The sequence below is a fragment of the Hibiscus syriacus genome, unplaced genomic scaffold (genome assembly GCF_006381635.1).
Source record: "Hibiscus syriacus cultivar Baekdansim isolate YM2019G1 unplaced genomic scaffold, ASM638163v2 tig00116968_pilon, whole genome shotgun sequence".
Lineage (NCBI taxonomy): Eukaryota > Viridiplantae > Streptophyta > Magnoliopsida > Malvales > Malvaceae > Hibiscus > Hibiscus syriacus.
The window spans coordinates 443,943-463,810 of NW_024063492.1; the positions used below are offsets into that span (position 1 = coordinate 443,943).

The 19,868-nt window shown below is 35.0% G+C and overlaps 2 protein-coding genes across 2 annotated transcripts; one reads left to right on the forward strand and one right to left on the reverse strand.

Moving 5' to 3' along the window:
• The first annotated feature begins 8,635 nt into the window (after positions 1–8,635).
• LOC120191434 (transcription factor MYB44-like) lies at positions 8,636–9,867 on the forward strand. The gene has a single exon (XM_039194381.1). The coding sequence runs from the start codon at positions 8,744–8,746 to the stop codon at positions 9,674–9,676; it is 933 nt and encodes a 310-aa protein (XP_039050312.1). The 5' UTR covers positions 8,636–8,743; the 3' UTR covers positions 9,677–9,867.
• Positions 9,868–10,640: 773 nt separating this feature from the next.
• Positions 10,641–13,203, reverse strand: LOC120191433 (putative receptor protein kinase ZmPK1). The gene has a single exon (XM_039194380.1). The coding sequence runs from the start codon at positions 13,124–13,126 to the stop codon at positions 10,745–10,747; it is 2,382 nt and encodes a 793-aa protein (XP_039050311.1). The 5' UTR covers positions 13,127–13,203; the 3' UTR covers positions 10,641–10,744.
• Positions 13,204–19,868: the final 6,665 nt, after the last annotated feature.

A 19,868-nucleotide genomic window follows, 5' to 3' on the forward strand; every position in this document is an offset into this window, starting at 1 on the left:
CCACTGTCTTTAATAACTGTATTCTTAATTTTTATATATAAAAGAATCACAATAATATGATGAAATAATGCTAAATAAGTATGGTAATGAAATAAAGTACTATTTGGATGGTTTTAATGAAAATCGAGCATGAACTAAGCAACCTCAGTGGTAAAGAAATTGTTATTATTCTTTGAGGTATTGGGTCCGAGCATAAGAAGAAAAAAAATGAATATGTGTTTTGATAGGTGTACATCTCCTCTTCTTATATGGACATTGTGATTTAGTGATACCATTCAAACGCCCCGCCCCAAAGCTCAAAGAGCTTAAAACAGAGCTGGGGAAGATTCCATGTTGTGTAGTTGACACTGACTTAGCATCACTCGTCTCTGCCATTTTGGACTGCCTAAAGGATTATAGTTATTTCCGGGCCATGCATATTAGTGATGCTGGGGCTAAGCCTGCACACACCACATGCATCTATTTATTATATTTTCCTTGCTGCTAATAAAAAATAAAAGAACATAGTCTGGAAATTTAAAGTATAAATGAGAGCAATGTCGTTGATGGAACTGGGAATAGAAATAGAAGAGAAAGAAAAAGGAAATTGTTTTTTAGACTCTGTTAATTCCAGTAAGAAGAGATGACTATCCAGCTCAGTTGGTAGAACACAAGGTTCTTAACTTTGAAGTTGTGGGATCGAGTCCTATGGATGGCATTTCATAATTCGGAGGTCTTCTACGGAAGCTGCTCTCAACCTGGTGTTGGGGGTAGCCTACTATCTTACCTCCCCTTACCCCATTACATATGGGAACAAGGGACGTCTATTTTATTAATTCCAGTAAGATTTATTGTTCTGAGAAAAACAGAGCCCCCCAGAAATATAAAACAAAAACACTTTCCATAAGTCTTAGAAAATTTGGATTCTGACATTGATGGCCTTCACGGCACATGCAACCAACGTCTACTCTTCTTATCGGTCCAGTAACAAAGGGCTGCTTTGCAATTAATATTTGCCTTTCCTTTTTTTTTCTTTACTGATTCATTGCTAAGCCAATAATTCACTACGTAGGTCGATTATATTATAGAACAAACTGTTAAAGCAGGCTGCTCATTCATTATTTGCCGATAATTATTGGAAAACAAAGGTCATAATAATTCACTATGTATCGAGGGAAGGAGCCCTTGGGGTGAGGAATATTGATGGAGGAGGCCCACTCTATTGACCTTGATTTTGGATTAGAATCGGAGATACAACATTCCATGCGTGACTGGTTTAATGTCTTCATGAATTCTGAATCCACTGAATTGGGTTATATCATTCTTTATGCTGGGAGGGAATGCCACACTCTGACCACTCCATTTAATTCTTCTTGTATGTCAATTGGCTGTGATGCACGGTGATTGTGGAGGGTAGAGGACATCAAATATATGTTATTTCTTGCCCATCCATTTACGCCGGCCCCGTATGCTAGGCTTACAAAGCTCAAACAAGAGGAGCTGTGTTGGGTTACAATACCAATTACCATGCAATCATACATGCTGATAGTTGGGCCTAGCCGAATCCTTTCTAGTCCATGTCACGTTATACAGATTTTCGTAATATAGCCCAACCCAAATATTCTCTATTACTAAAAAAGAATAGTGGATCAATTAAGAGTTTTCGTAATAAGTTCAGTGAAGAGCAAAATTTCTTGGACCCAAAGATGCAAACAAACCAGAAAAGAAATTGGAATTTGGTGGAAAAAGGAAAAGTTCCATCACTCGAGAACCCTCTGCAGGCTGTAGCAAGCTCAACAAATAGGGTTAAGTCTTACTAGGAAAAAAATCTGTGTTTGGTGCAATTACAAAACGATGTTATTGCAGGAAGTTGGTTGTTACTCCGTCGATGGTCAGTTTATTCACATGGAGTTAGAGGGCCCATTTTAATCATCAAATAATAAGCTCGAGATCGATTCGGCAGAAGGATCTTTCTTTCTCAGTTTAACTGAATATTTCTTTTTTCTTATCCTGTGTTACTATGAATACATAATGTTATCAGAAGGTGAGGAACATCCAGAGACATGTAAAAGTTGAGCAATTATTAAAAACTGGGGAAGAAAGCTATAAAAATTGTGGGGAGCGTTGTCAGTGGTTAAAGATCTGGGCATGAACCGAAGGTATGCATCTGCAAACATCTCCCCGAGTCTCACCTGGGACTGAGTGGTAAGATGTAGCCTATCTGGTTCCAGTGGTAGAGCCTTAGCGTCCACGCATTTCACATTTTGGAGGCCTATATTTAACTTCCTCGTTATATGGTCCCTCTCCTGATGCTAGACCACCTAGCAACCAACATTACCAATCTTTAAATTTAAAATGCAACGAAACATTAACAATGTTTTTGAAATAATCAACAAGGCTAGGGTCGGGTTATGATGGGGCTGTACATTCTTTTTCTTTATGTTCTGTTGAATAATGGCAGCACATTGATCGATTCAAAGCAGAGCAAAGCACAATCATTTTCTCATGACATCTTATCTTCAGCAATTAATAATACGGAGAATTATAACTTTTGGGGGGGTCTGCAATGCAAGAAAGGGCCGTTGCACTTGCACTTGAGTGCTTGAGAATCAATGCATTATTAAAATCACAAGCACTTGATTTCTTATTTTTAATGCAGCGCTTAAGGGTGCAGATTAAAGTAATGGTATGTTGGAACTGAGAAGTAGGAACCTTGTGTTTTTAATTAGTAGGCGTTGGGGGGAAGCTAATTCTATTTCTTAATACATGGGCAGGGCTGAGGGCTCAGTTTCCAGGAAACATCCTCCTCCATGTGATGTGCCCTTCCTTTTTGGCAATAAAAACCTAATCGCATCTTTTCAATTCTTGATCATATTTTTAAATCCCAGGATTTGATCCCTATTTGGATGTACTTAAAGGCAACGCATTCATAAAGACCGACACTGCCACCCTTTGTCCTATGAAAAAAACAATGAAATTGGGTGCATATGCTTACTACATACATAGGCCATAAATCGTGAGAATCCAAAGCACAGTTTTGTTGCTTAAAGGAAAAGACAAGGCGGTAGCTGTCCAGAAGTTTGGGTCTAGTTCTCTCTGCCTTTCTTACACCTGAACTGATTAACCTCTTCACAATTCGTTCCCAAAGACTAAACACTCATTCGAGAGGGGTTCACCACCTTGACATGACTTGTATCCACCTAGTACTGCTCAATTATTTGGTGTCATTGCAAGTACCCTTGATTCCCCTGCTTTGTTATTAGAGTTTTATTCAATAATAATAATAAATATAAACTACTGAATATTTTTCAAACTGTTTAATTCAGTATTATATGAAACTATTACCAAAAAGATTTGTAATGGCTTGGTGAGGTTTGATGGAACAAAAAGGTGTAGGAAACAAGGGGGAAAGAAATTCAGTTTATTTAAGGGTAGCGGTGGCAATCGAGTCATTTGGATCAGATTCGTGTCGGGTCATTTCAGATTTAGATTACATCGATTTAGATTTGGTTCGGGCCGGATCAGGTTTGGTTCGGATTTAGTTCGGTTTTATGAAAATTCAGTTCAGGTCGAGCCAAAATCGGATCGATTGGCTTTGGGTTGGGTCAGTATCATATCGGTTGAATTGATTTCGTGTCAAACATTAGATTTTCGAGTCAATTTGGATCAATTTCAAATCGGGTCAATATTTAGATTTTCGAGTCGGCCTTTAGATTTTTAGGTCAATCGTTGTCGTTCTTTGTCATCATAACGTTTGGTGCTTCTCTTTATTACTTATAATTTAAGAAATTTATAAAAGTATACATTGTCATGTTTCAAATGCAGAGTTAGAAATTTTAGTTTTAATAAATTGAATCAATAAATCTTTAAAATTAAGAATTTTATGTGAATATATATATTATCACAATTCAAATTTAGAGCTAAAAGTTATTTCATCAGATATAAAGATAACCTTTTAACTGGGGAAAGATTATATTGAACCATTAAACTATTATTAGTAACAAATAAATATACTGGATCAAATAAAATAAAATAATTTCATTCCTCCAATTAAATGGTGACACATGACATCATTTGATTCAATTATTAAATTTATTTTAATTTATTAATAGTATGACTATACTGAGAGAATGTATAAATAACAATGACCAAATGTGTAATTATACCAAAATATTTAACTGTCATGTCACCAAATTTGTTAAATGATAACGGCAAGTAGCTTGATTGAAAATAATTAAATAGTTTAGTAGTCTAATTGAAAAAATTGAAAGATCGATAGTAAAAGGACTAAATAGTTGAGTGGTCAATAGTATAGTTTACCCTAAAATTTATTTATAAAAATGGTACACAAGAGTGTTATATAATCAGTTCGGTTTATATAATCTTCTAAACACTTTGTTTTTATTAAATTCGTTTCAACTTAAGATATTAGCTTAAAATTTTACTTATGTTCTAAAACAATTAGCCTAAGTTTACTTTGGGTAAAATATAAAAATGGTCCTCGATTATAAGATGTTATTTTATTAAATTCATCAATTATTAAAAGTTATAGAAATGGTCCCACTTTATAAGGCGTTGTCTTATTGAGTTTCCGAATATTAAAAGTTACAAACTAGTCACCTAATTACTTATATGTTCCAAACTCATAAATTTTTTATAAAAATTTGATAATAGTCTGAGTCGAACATTAACCTATTGATTTAAGAATCTATGATATGATAAAATATGACCCAAGAATCTCCAACGACTATCATATCTCTATCAGCATTTTAACGTCCAACTTAGATGTCCGTTGACTTTTTAACAGAATGATGATGAATACGAAACATATAAGTAGTTGAGTGATCATTTTGTAACTTTTAATAGTCGAATGACTCAGTAAAATAACGTCCTATAATTATATATTATTTTATACTTTTAATAGTTAGATGACTTAATAAAGTAGTGACATATAATCAGACTTTACTTTTTTTATTTTTAGTATGAAATTTTAATCTATAATTGATATTGATAAAATTATTAAAATGTTTTAATTAATATATACAAACTTTTTAAAATTGATCCCTCAAAATATAATACCGAGTTTCGTTATTGACTGTATGATTAATACTTTTGTAATAAAATATTTAATTTTTTAAAATAATTTATATTTTTAATAAATAAAGTTTTGTCTTATAAAATTAAGTAAAATAATTAAAAATACTTTATATATATTTAGAAAAATAATATTTATGAAAGATAGTTATTTATTAATATAAATTAAATTACTATTATAACCTTTGATTTAAGCGTACTTTTTGAATTGAGACCTGTCAGTCAGTTAGGTGACATCAAACTTAACCATGTATTTTCAAAATATGAAAAAATTGAAGGGAATAAGATGAGTGTTAGAAAAAAAAATCTTAGAGGTTGTTTGTTTATTTTAGAATGATTAAACGTTAAATGATTCAGAGGTTCTATATAAATTAACTCTAAATGTGACATGTTGTTTGATAATGACTCTGAATCATTCAAAATATACTTTGATGTTGAATCATTCAGCACTAAATCATTCATCATCGTTTTATTGAATCAATCAGCACTGAATCATTCAGATGTGAAAAACAAACACGCTGAATGATGAACAGTTCATCATTCAGCGCTCAATGGTTCCATTCAGAGCTAAACAAACAACCCCTTAATTAAGGTCAAATAAACATCGAATAGAAAAGATATTTGGATCATCCAATATTCTTAGAAAGATGTCGAGAAGATATTATGTTTTTTTTCATAATGCACGTAATTAGAATAACAATTTTAATAAATAACACGTAAGACGTTGAGTAATTCAAACATCTTTTAAAAATATTTTAACAAAATATTGTATCCTAACAAATAATGTTTTAACCCTCTAAATAAACTACTTTTTTAACACCATATCTGAATGATATTACCTTCGAAATATATTTTATGTACACAGTATCATTTGTAAAAGCTAATTTATCAAATAATTATAGCAAAAGTAATAAAAGACATGTGCTTAAACTTTGTTGATAATGTGTTTTGAATCTAAGTATTGATTTCTAATAATCTTATTAAAAGTTCTAATAATCCTATTTAATGTGTTTAAAAAGCATTCGATTAATAAGAAATCAGTTTAGTTATTTTGATTTGACAATAAAATTAATTTTATATCACTGTTTAATTAAAATTATTTTATTATTAAAATCTAAAAAGGTATCGACTGAGACTTTTGGCGTTTGGAATAGTGACAGCTCGGTCTGACATAGTTTTGAGTACCATTCATCCCCTCAATTCTGTTGCTACACTTTATCGTTTTGTGCGTCAGCTGAACCTCCCCACGAGTGCCCTTCCTTCACCTTTTCCTAAAGGCTTAGTCTTAGCATTTTACAAGATAAATTAATAAAAATACAAATAAGTTCGTATTTCGTTTATTCTCCATTTTCAATATGGCTTACGTAAAGTAATTATTTCTATCGACCATATTTCACCATTGGTTTATATAATTTATATATATGGTTACGATACATTTATATCGGGTGAATTCACGAGATAATATTCTCGAATTTTTTTATTCACGAGATAATGCACATCCCAGATTAATTGCTGAAATGGGGTGAATTTTACAGTGAGCTTGGAGGTCGCCATGGCATCCGAGCGACCTTGGAGGTTGTCATGGCATCCGGGCGACCTTGGAGGTCGCCATGCGAGCGACCTGTGGGCTGTTTTGCAAAGGACCAGGTGTAGGTCGCCATGCAATCAAATAGTGTGGTGTTTTCAGATTCAATTTTTAAAGCATTTTTAGTCTATTATTGTATTTTATTTACATTTATTTATAAATATACCTTTAGCTATCTTTGTTTCTCTGTTTAATTTTTAAGATTAACAGAGTTGTGTGTATATATAGAAATTTATTATTGAATTTAGAGAAAAAAGATTAATTATGAAGTCTAGCATTTGTATTGGAATGTCCAGCGTGAAACGTTGTTGTAGGTCGCCATGCACGTCCCAACACGCTGGGCATCCGAGACCATCCGACCGAGGCCATCCGAAAGCATCCGATGCCATCCGAGAGAATCCGAGGCCATCCGAACGAGCTATGTGAGAGCATCCGAACGAGCTATGCGATTGCATCCGAGGGCAACCGAGCGAGCTATGCGAGGGAATCCGAGGGCAACCGAGCGAGGGTAGGTCGCCCGGAGTACATGGCGACCTGGTAGGTCGCTGGGCGTGCATGGCGACCTACCCCAGGGACTGTAGAGATCACCCTATCTGAGCAATTAATCTGGCGAGGACACTATCTCGTGAAAAAAAAAAATTTCAACGCATTTCTCGTTGATTTTGCCCATTTATATCATATAATTTTTTTTAAATTTTATATATTTTTAGAATTATTAGATTAAAAAAATAAAAAATAAAAAATAAAAAAATAAAAAATAAAAAATAAAAATAAAAAATAAAAATAATTTTTTATTTTTTTCAATAAATATCTTTTTATTTTATATTGTTAATTTTTATTAGCTAAAAGAATTTTTTGAGAATCAAGTAGCAAATGAATTTATAAAGTTTCGGTTAAAAACCCATTCAGTTATTTCATTGATAAAATAATATTTTTTTTAAATATCTTAAATTCGAACGGTTATATTTATTGTTTAGGCATATTGTTAATATAATAAAAGAGTTTAAAATTATATTATAATTACATTAAATTATTAAAAAATTAATGTTATTAATTAAAATTTTAAGATCAAATCCAAAGATACATCTTTAAGGATACATGACATTCAAGATTGATTTTGTTATACATATGAAGGTGATATATATTTAAATATTTTCAACTATTTAAAATCGATTAAATATGATATATTAACATAATTCTAATAAATTTAAATTAATATATATATATATATATATATATGATTATTTGAGATTTCTGTATCAATTAAAATACCTAAAATCATTTTAAAAAATGAATTGTATCACCATTAAATATATAAACTGCATTCTGTTTCGAGAGATATTTCCAACTTAATAACCATTTAATTTCCCCAGTGGATGGACTATTTACGGGTGCAAGTAAGGCACGTAGTTCATATTTTTGGAAGGGTAAATAAGACAATAATACGTGTAACTTAAAGAAACATGGAAACGGTGCGTGTCATATTGACAGCTGTATACTAATAAGTGCCATGCCTGGAAGAATCCTGTGAGGTAAGTTTTGGAGGAAAAAAATTAAATTTTTTAACACTTTTAAAATGTTAACATTTCATTATTTATAGATTTAAAATACTAATAATTATATTATTTGGAAACATATTTTTAAAAAATATTATTACATTTTGATAAAATAATAATGTTATTATTAAAAATAAAATATACAATAATGTCATTTAATTTGTTAAAGTAAAATAATTTTATATTTTGGATGAGTTTTTCAAACAGAATTGAAAATATTATTCTTCTATTTCCTGTTTTGAAAATATTAGTATTTTATAAAATAAAAATTTAATATCTCTTCACAAATAAAATTTCTTTTTAAAATCGACTGTCCCGGTGAGTGGTCACATCTACCGTTTCAATGAGAGATCCTTATCCCCTACCCCTTTCCATATATACATAATACATCCCCCTCTTTCTCTTCACTGCTCTACTTTCTTTAACCAAAGGTGAGCTCCATCTCCACCATCAGCCCTCTTATCACTTCAAAAACAAGATTGTTATTGTTATATTTTGTATGAGCTTTTGATTTTTTTTTAAAATTCCAATGGCATCTACGAGAAAAGATATTGATCGGATCAAAGGTCCATGGAGTCCAGAAGAAGACGAGGCTTTGCAGCGGCTGGTTCAGACGCACGGCCCCAGGAACTGGTCTTTAATAAGCAAATCAATACCGGGTCGAACTGGGAAGTCCTGCAGGCTCAGGTGGTGCAACCAGCTTTCCCCTGAGGTTGAACACCGACCCTTCACTCCCGAAGAAGATGAAACCATAATCCGAGCTCATTCTCGATTGGGCAGCAAATGGGCCACCATCGCTCGACTCCTCAATGGCCGTACTGATAACGCCATTAAGAATCACTGGAACTCGATGCTCAAGCGAAAATGCTATTACATGACCAGATATTTGCGCAATGATTCGTTGCATCCGCTTAAAAGATCGGCCAGTCTTGGTGCTGGTAATAATATATTGTGTCTTTACTTGAACCGCGATAGTTCTTCAGGATCCGATGTGAGTGACTCAAGTTTACTAGCTGCATCATCGGCTTACACGCCGTTTGCAAGAACTGGTTCTTGGGCCACTTCTAGTCAGCATTTGGAAACGGCATCATCCACAACTAATCCTCCTACTCTACTCACCCTCTCGCTGCCCGGATCCAATCCTTGTGAAATCTCAGATCCCATTCCCAGATCCAACCTTGTTCCTACCCCCACAGAGGCTCCGGTACCAATACCAGATGCCCCAGCCGTTGGTTCGGGTCCAAGTGTTCAGTCAAAGCAAGTAGAGATGCAAAACAGAACGTTTCGGATGGATCAGCAGTACTTTAGCGCTGAGTTTTTGGCAGTTATGCAAGAGATGATAAGAACAGAAGTGAGAAACTGTATGTCTAGGACTGGGATTGAACAAAATGGTATTTTTGTACAAACTGAAGCCATCAGAAATGCTGTTGTCAAGCGTATTGGTATTAACAAGCTCGAGTAGACGACAAGAATCCTCAGAAGAACGAAAATAAAAACGTCTTCTCTTTCCTTCAGTTCTTCTGTTTTAGTCCCTTTCTATGTTGGTTTAGTTGTTTCTGTCGTAGTGTAAAGAGGAGACTATAAGGGGAAAAAACCATAAACAAGGTTGAAATTCGAAAAAAAAAGAAAATACCCTCTAAATTTCAAAATCAACTGCTTTTGCTGATATTCGATTCCCAGTTCTTGAATCTAAGTTATTAAAGTTTTTAAAGAAGTATGCAAAAGTTAATAATCGGCGGACAGTTAGGACACATCACAAACCTTTTTTATATGATGTCTGGTGTTTTGTCATAAAGTGAAACTGAAAATGAGTTTTAGTGGTGTGTTTTTGTTTGGTAGTTAACCTAAGCGTGCTTTTAAGATTTTAGGCATGTGACAAATTCATATTGCAGCATAAAATTATTAAAAAAAAAAAAACAGAGGCATCTCTACTAGATTTCTCCACTTTATTTGTGTCGTAATCGTAGCCCATGGCAGGGAAACCTATGGTTGGGCTCTTCAGGCTGTTACCATTTCCAAGATAATACTCTTTTCTTCACTTCACTTGGCCTTTTAGGTCTAACTGCTGCTATTTCGATTCCGAGTTTCTCTTTGCATCTCAATGTTACTAAAATGAAGACGTACTTGATTGACCATACATGGAATCTACTGCTTCATAAGTCTCCAAGCAAATAGCACTTCTCTTGCGCTTGCATGCTCAGATTAGTAACAAATGAATTACAATTAGCGGTTGCGACAGTCATTGTTTGTGGTTTCGATTCTTTCTGCTCAATAACAGCTGATTGAGACAACATTTGTTAAATGTGATTCAATAAAATATATATCTGCAACTACAATTTATGTACTAAATTATAATTAATCGTGTACAACTTTGACCATTGAAGAATGGTCAATAATTCTCAAGTTATAACAAATCATTACGGCTATTGTAGAATGATCAAGCTGCTACATATAAGTTTTTTGCCAACAGTAAGCAGTTGATCATTTAAGACTTCGACCATTGAAGAACATAACTCAAATGCTTCCTTGCTCATTGTATTTCCACAAGGTGAAGCAGCATCTGAACTACTTCACCCATGGTTGGTCTTGCATCTCTGTCTTCCTGCACACATTGGAGTGCCACTTTAACCAAAACTGACATTTCAGCCTCGTCGTATTTCCCCTCCAATGTTGGGTCTACTATCATTCCCATCCGTGTTTCTGTTATATCAGTTTCTGTCTGGTCTTTCCCCCATTTACTTAACGTTCTTTGCATTACCTTTTTACCATCAATTCCATGGACTCCCATCGAAGGGCTTCTCCCGGTTATCAACTCAAGTAAAACGATTCCATAGCTATAAACATCCACCTTGGAGGTGATGGGCATGTTCAACACCCACTCAGGCGCCATGTAACCTCTAGTTCCTCGCAATCTTGAGATTTTTGAATACTTGACATCACCTCTGTTTAGCAACCAAGCCAGGCCAAAGTCTGACACTTTAGGCTGATAATTAGAGTCTATGAGAATGTTTTGAGGCTTTATATCACAGTGGAGAATCCACTCTAAACATTCTTCATGGATATAAGCTAAGCCTCTCGCTGTTCCCACTGCGATTTGAAACCTTTTCTTCCAATCTAGTGTTTTACAAGAGAGGTTTTCCGCCAAGGATCCGTGTTCCATGTACTCGTAGACCAAAAGCCTGTGCTTTCCTTCCACACAGTAACCCCATAAATCTATCAAATTCATGTGGTTAAGCCTCCCAATGGTGTTCACTTCTGCTAGGAATTCAGCTTCCCCATGGTTAGCATCAATGAGTCGTTTGATAGCAGCAATCCGATCATCTGCGAGTTTGGCTTTGTACACAATTCCCCCGGCACCTCTTCCAATTTCTTTCTTGAAACAATTTGTTGCCTTATCAAGCTCAGCATAGGTGAATTTTCTGAAGTTTGTTACAGCGAGATGGTAGCCTCCTATCGGGCGTGAATCTTGACGAGTTCTAATCAAGAAATACCAGACTCCGAAGATAATGAAAATCTCGATTCCTCCAATGACACTAGCACACCAAAGGACAATTTTCAATGATGAATTTTCAAGTCTTTTTGGATACTCTCGGTTTAGTTGCTCAACTCGAGCAGAGCATTCAAGCTTGTAATCTTTACGGGGGTTGTTGTAGGAGGACATAGGTGCCTTGGGGAATTTCAAATAGAACTCTCCACCATAACTTGGCTCGCGGTGCCCATTCCATAACTGTGTCTTGGGATAACAATATGTGGTATATGGCTGGTCAGTTCCAATTGCAATAAATTGGAAGCCTTTGCAATCGCATACCTCAAGGCATAAGTTCTTGCACCGGTCTAAGGTGTAATTTGGAAACAAACCGTAATTGTAGCTGTAAAATTCCGAATGACCGAGTTTCAGAAAACCAACATCGGATCCATTACAAGAAAGATCAAACTCGGGCTCACAACCAAGGGACCAATCTGTGTGATCCTTCATCTTGTGTCCTGGAATGCAAGAACATTTCCTACCATAACTAGGAATGAAGCTGCAGATACTGTTTGGTCCGCAACTTCCATGAACAAGGCATGGTTGAGGGAAGGATTGCCATGAAACAACCCATGACTCCCCCCCTTCACTTAGACTGTATAGTCGAATACTGCCATCGTAATCAAGCTTCAATCTTCGTTGAATCAATGAGCCATAATCAGCTGACATGAAAGTAAAATCATCGGACGAGCTAAAATTCCCCAAGCTATCTAGTACAGCGATTCTGCTATCGTTGTAATTGGATCTTCCAGCTTCCATTCTCAAAAGCGAAGGATTTGGCCAATAGACACTTGAAACCTCGGGGCCGTCGTATAAAAGACACAGTACATTATCAGTGTCGAAATAAAAACTGAAAAAACCTGAAGAATAGTTATTTTGGCTTCTTGATGAGACAAGCTTTGAATCCTTACTGAAATGTTGAAGAGGAAGCAAGGTATCGGTTGGGGAGTCAAAGCTTTGCCAAAGTTTGGCACCCTCCAAATCGTGCAGGACCAGATTGCCAGTACCATAGAGTTTTAGATGCGTTGGAGAAAGGGAAGCAGTGTTGGTCTCCCAAGCAATGATACGCGTAGCATCAGTCAAGATAAGTTTACCCGTTTTGGTAAGGGAGAGCTTTGATTGTCTGCCATTGATGGGGTGGTCGCGGTTTGCCATCCACACCAGGGTGCAGTTATCACGGCAGGGTGGCTTATTGAACCATATGGCAAAGCAATAGGCGTTTTGGCCAACGGGGTGGAATCCGGCACCGAAAGTGCCATCTAGTGATGTCAGAAAGTCGCTTACTTTTTCCACTGAAAGAGATGAGCCCTCGCTTAGAACATCAGCAGAAGAAGATGAAAGAGGGAAACAAAGAACCAAAGCGACAAAGAGCAATGGTCCTGCCATGAATCTCGTGCGAGATTCAAGATTGGATTTAGCAGTCCTTGGCAACCGAGAGCTGTTTGCGAAGTCGTGAGATTTGCAGTATCCTAATAATTTGAGCATTTAATTGGGAGACAAGAACATCAGGGTGCATTTACTCATAGGCGGCTTAGGAAATGTATTCAAGCTGTCCAGTTTCTGGGTTTATATCAAATCAAATTAATATAATAAATTGAACATTTTTTTTGAATAAGTAAAAATTTTATTATTTAAACAGTAAAGTTTTGTTTAAAAATTGAATAATTTCTTTTTGAGCCGTATGTGCTCGTCGATCTAAATTCTATGATTCTCTTGACATCTCACTTGCAGTGTTCACATCACGATCCCAATTCAGAGGGGATTACCCGTTGAATTTAAATATATCACTAGGCGAAGAAAAAGAAAATTGAACACTTTTACTCTCTTGGTAATATTTGAATAAATAAACAGAGTTGAATTTAATATAGTTTTTGTTTGTAATTTGAAAAAAATATAATTCATTGCAAACCTAAACTATTGTGGTCATATCTTCAACGCATGAAAGTCTAATTCGAGGAAAGCTTCTTCATTCTCCAACAAATTGTATTGATTTCACGAAGTTCAAAAGTTTATGATCAAATTGCACGAATCAAGTAATTTAAGAGATCAGAGAATCGTTCAAGGTCTCGAGTTCGAACATAATATATGTTAAGAAAATGAGTATTTATTGTCAAATAATTGAAAATCTTTAAATATATTATCTTGTATTTACTTTAAATTTATAAAAAATATAATTAATTATATAAATTTGTGTTATAAGCATTAAAAATAATATTCCAACCATATTTCTACCAATTGGTAATGTTATTCCAATGTATACATCATTGCTGAAAACGATGGAGCAGATGGATCTATATTAGCATTGATTGAATACAAAAATTGAAAGCTTGCCTTCTCTGGCGATGAATGAAGAATTATCATTGGATGAGTTGACTTTCAAAGTTTCTATAATTTAATTTTTAATATCATTTTAATATATTTTATATAACATGGAAAACGCCTCGGCCAATATAGGTATAGTCAATTCTATTATCGAAAGTTAGATTAGAGATCAAATTTGTATCTATTTTGTTAATAATTATTTTTTTGATATTATTAATTTGGTTCTGTTTTACTTATTTTTGTGTATAAACTTAATTTTCAGAACCAGACGAATTTTATATTTTTTTAATTTATGGAATCGTGGCTAGAGGTATGGGCATGACCTAGGACATGACGCAATCTGATGTGACAGAACAATCAAGTTAGCAACAACAACAGTGTCTAGAAGGGTCAGTTAACATTTTCTAGAAGGAGGACAAATGAAATTATTTTAGGATTTTAAGTTTGAATTTTTAAAATAAATACTTTGGATAAATCTTTTGAATTATTATTTAAATATTCAATTTTATTTTGAATATTTTTTAAGAAGTTAAATCTCTTGTAATTCTTTAGGTTATAAATGCCCCTTACGATGAAACTTGAAAGATGTATTGAATTTGATATTGTTCATTGGGGTTATTTTTATAAAAAAATTTCTTTCAATTTTCTTTTTACTTTAGTTTTTACTTTGTTTTTAAAAAAGTGCTAAATATGATTTCAATCATGCTTAGTTAAACTTTTAATTAACTAAAAGCTTAGCGATGACTCAATTTCAATTGTGAGAATTGAAAAACACTTAATATATTCCATATAACATTCTTGATTTTCTGAAATCTTGATTTGACAATCAACATTTTCTTTAAAATCTTTATAATTTCATTTCAAAAAGTCGACGTTAGTTTGAATGTTGTTTTGATTTACTGTTGGGAGGAAGAATCGATTGGTCGTAATTTGACTTTCTATGAACAAACTTAGCTGCGGTCTGTTAAGATGAATTACGATCGAGTTTGATTTTCATTGAGATATCATAACTCGAGCTGAACTTTTTCGACACTTAAAGTTGTATTGATGCTAACGACAATAATTATAATTAGTCCAACAAAGACTGAATTTCGGAGATAGAGAATACTAGTTTACTAAGAAAGAAAAGTAAGTTACAAAGTTATATAACTGACATGTTTCTTGAAATAAAGTCTCTTTCGACGGTCAATTGGAATTGACACAATTGATTTCGGTCCTCATTGGTACAATGGGAAAGAGATTGGAATCTTTATCCCTAAAATAGACGTCATCCAATAGAAGACCCATTTTATGTTCATTGCATCCAGCCCAAATTCACCGAGTCTTGTATATTTCCCCTTTTATAAAATTGAATCTGACTTTTCGAAACCTAATTTCAAATCGAATCTTTCAATTAATTTATTTCATTCATTAACCCTACTTGATTATTGCTGGAGATTTGAAAAAAGGTTTGCATTGGCTTCAAGTTCATAGCATTATGCTGTGGAATTCATCAAATTAATTAATTTAACAGAACCCTCAAATTAGGTTAAATCCACACACATTGTTTTGTGTTAAATATTTTTCCCGTGTAGTCTCCATCCTTGTTTCCTTGACTATTCCATGGACTACCTTCCATGATTTGTTCCGGTCACCAATTGCAGTAAAAGGGTCCCATAGCGGAAGTGATGGGCATGTTGAGTACCCACTCCAGTGGTTCCTCTTAACCTTGAGATTTTCGAATTGTTGACATCACCTCGGTTTACAACCAAGACACGCCAAATTCACCTCTTAAACAGTATGTACTATACGGTTGGTGGGATTAATGAAACCAAAATTGAAAACCTTTGCAATTGGATTGTTCCAAGCATAACTTCTTACACATCTCCAAGGTGTGATTTGTATAAATACCATATTGGTAGCCGTGGAATTCAGCATGTCTTAAGACTTGTAAAACCAGCCTGGGATGCATTACAAGAAAGATCCAATTCAGTTTCACAACCCAAGGACCAATCCGTGTGATTCTTCCTCCTATATACAGCAATGCAAGACCATTTCCTGCCACTGGAACTGCATAATCTGCTGGGACCGCTAAGCCTGCCCTGAAACAACCCATTTTTCTTCCCTTTCATTTAGGCTGTACAATCCAAGATATCCATCAAAATCAATTCTCAATCTTCTATGAATCCTCGTACCATAATCAGAAGACTTGATGGTGTATTTATCAGTTGAACTAAATTTGCCCAACAGAGACAGTACTGCAATTCTGCTATTGTTGGTGGTGGATCTTCCAACTTCCCATCTCAAGTGCCAGGGGCTTGGTCAATACATACTGGAAACATCAGGACCTTTGTATAATAGACAAGAACGTTATCATAATCGAAGTAGAGACTTAAAAAAACCCAAAGAGTAATTGTTTCATCTTCTTGATGAGACAAGCTTGGCGTGCTTTTTGAGTTGTTGGAACCAGGGGCTTGGCCAATAGATACTTTGCAAGTATCTGTGGGTGAATCAAAGCTTTGCCAAAGTGTTGTGCCCTTCGAATCATGCAGGACCAGATTGTCGGTGTCATAGAGTTTTAAATGTGCAGGTGACATATCAGACACCGTGTCGGTGGTCCAAACATTGGTACGTCCAGCATCGGGCAAAATAAGATTACTGTGTTTAGTTAACGAAAGCTTCAAGTGTCTACTGTTGACAGGGTAGTCACGGTTTGCCATCCAGACCACGGTGCAATTGTCTCTGCAACATGGTTTGTTCAGCCAAGCGTTGTGGCCAACGGGGTGAAACCCGTCGCTGAAAGTTCCATCTGGTGACTTTAAAAATCTCCTTCGGTATCCACTGTCAATGATGACCCTTCGAGTAGATGACCATTGGAGGAACAAGAAAATGAGCAGAGTCGAATCAATGATACTACGAATTGGCCTGCCCATGAGTTATGTGAGGAAAAAACCAAGACAACGAATGGGAAGGTCCGATGAAAACTTAATCTAAGTAACTCAGAATAGATAAGATGTGAATGAATAAACAACTTTTCACTGGATGGAGACACAAGACGAAGAAGAAGAAGAAGAAGAAGAAGAATTGTAATTAGATAAATCCAGCGGCATTTTGGTTATAAAACACAGGCAATGTAAACCCATGGAGAGAATAAGGATTGGTTAACAGTCACGGAAATCCGAGATAAAGATTTGGAGTAATTGACATCTCCTTGGTGGCTTGGTCCTTCATGAAAATCCCAAAATGATCGACTAATTGAGCATAGCAACATATATATTTTTATTTATTCAAATATTTTTCATTTTTGGTAATTACAAAAATCATTACTCAATTTTCTTTTTACTTTTATTTTATTCATTGTATTTTAAAAATTTATAATATTATTACTCAACCTTCAAATTATTCTCGTTTCAGTCACCTTATCGTTAATTACTTAACGACATTATGACATAAAAGACAACACCAAAATATCATTTAAAAAAAATTAAATTTACACCAAAACAAACTCTATAGATTTTTTTCATTATTTTCTTCATCACTAATGGTGATCGATGAGTCTAAATTTTTTCATCAAACTTATTTGTCCCTCTTAAATATGAATCCATTGCCTGTTTAATAAGAAAGTACTCCAAACTCCACGAATATAACGTTAAACGCTTTAATTTTTATTTTTTATAGTTCGTCTTTGAATGGAGTTCAAACACAAATATGTTTTTCCCTTCTCAAAAGACATCTCTCTACTGTTGGAATTATTAAAAGGAGGTTTCATTAGAGATCCACCAAAACTTAAGATGAACTTTTTTTTCTCATGAAATTTATGTGTAACTACAAACGTTTTGTTTTAAGGTAAAAAGTATATTTCTACTCCATGACCACTAAAAAGAGGAGGAACACTCGGCCTTGGTGGCAACTAAAACAAAATCCAAAATGCCTAAGGATTCACGCACTTGCGAGGCTAATCGGGTCCTCTTGTAAAATGTAATGTAACCAATTCGGCCAAAGCAACAATAATTATTCATAGGGGAGATCGATGAAGCAGAAAACCCTTGAGCTACTCGAACTAAGGGCATAAGGCCATAAGTAACTGCCTAAGTGGGTATAATTCTTCAAACTCTGGCTTCCGAGCCTACATCCTCTATTCCCATTCGCTTTTGGAATTCGACCTTTGTTAATGGATGATGTGCTTGGTTTCTTAACAATATGTTCTGTTAATAGGAGGGAACTTTTTTCTTATCTATTCAGGTCAAATGAATATCAAATTCAAATTCACTAAACCATAATAGTGCAGCCTAAAATGTTATGGCTTAATTGATATCCACAACGACGATCGACGTAATAATCAATCTTATTAATCCATTGTTGAAATTTAGGGATGGCTTGTGTAATTTACATATCCATTTTGATTAAAAATAAATAAAGAAATTAAGACTATTTCTACTTAGACATGGGTGCCATTATTGAAGATAGAGGCCGCCGTAGCCCACATACATTAGTGAGCAGAAGCATCTACTTGAGTAGATAAGGATGGATCATAAATGCCACTATTGAACATAGTGGCCTCTGTAGTCCACATATTTTCTTTTGCACGGCAATTCAATTTATTTAAGGAATTAAGGTTGAGAGAGTCGTCTTCCTAAATCTAATTGGAGTAAAAGAGTACTCGCCAACCATGAAAGAAACAAGCTACATAAGAACTTTCGACTGCTCCGTGAGCAACAACCTACTCAAAATAGAAAACAGAAAGCATACAAACACTCGAACAGCTCCTAAAGCAACACACTACACGAAGTAAAAAATTTAAAAACAATTTCATCGACCACAGCAGAAACCAACCACCAAATAGCACTGTAACCACACCAAAACCTCACTCTGTTCGAGCCACTTACCACCATACTTCGAATAATTCCACCCTCGAATTACCCTCTTTCGCCAAGAAACCCGCCATTCCATTATAAGCTCTTGGTAAGTAAGAGAATTGTACCTGAGCAATGACCTTAGACAGCCTATCCACCTTATCGAAAACACTCCACCATTTCCATGGTCTCATAAGTGGCAACGATATCCAATTAAGAACAACTTGACAGTCCGATTCTACCATTAAGGAAGACTTTCCCGTCTATCCTGCCTCCACAAAGTTTGCCAAGGCCGTTTTGATGGCATAGAGTTCCACGTACTCTGACCCCAACACTCCATTGGCCCAGGAAACAAGATTCTAATATCTCCCGTATCTGTTCTTAGCACCCCACCACACCCTGCAGCCTCTCAACTTGCAGCGCCATCGACATTAAATTTCACTGCTTCCGCTGGAGGAAGGCACCAATCCTAAATGCACTTCTTGGGACTGCTTAGATATAAGCACAGTAAAGGACACTGCCACCACATATATAAACGTCTCAAATCATTACTGGTACTTCTGTGAACATCTGAATGCATCTTTTATTAATTCACATCATCATCACATTAAGTACCCAAACTAGTTTTCTAATTTCCGATCTAAAGTTTTATTTGGATGTGGTGAGATTAAAATAATAATAATAATGAGAACGAATATCATAATAACGAGAGTGAAATAAGTTTTAATCTATTTGGTACGGTCTATTCAGATGTGGTAAGATTGACTATGATGGAACTCAGAAATCAGACATGGAATGGAGCAATAAAATCCAACATGATGTCAGAGATTATGAAATAACTCAAACCCATGAATAATGGACTTCCACCAACCCCATGCGTAAGAAATGAGTAAGATTGCATGGATAAACCTCCGATGAGTTGATGTTGTTAAAATATGTCTAGTGGGCGAAATGAGAAGGCCGTCAGCTCAGCT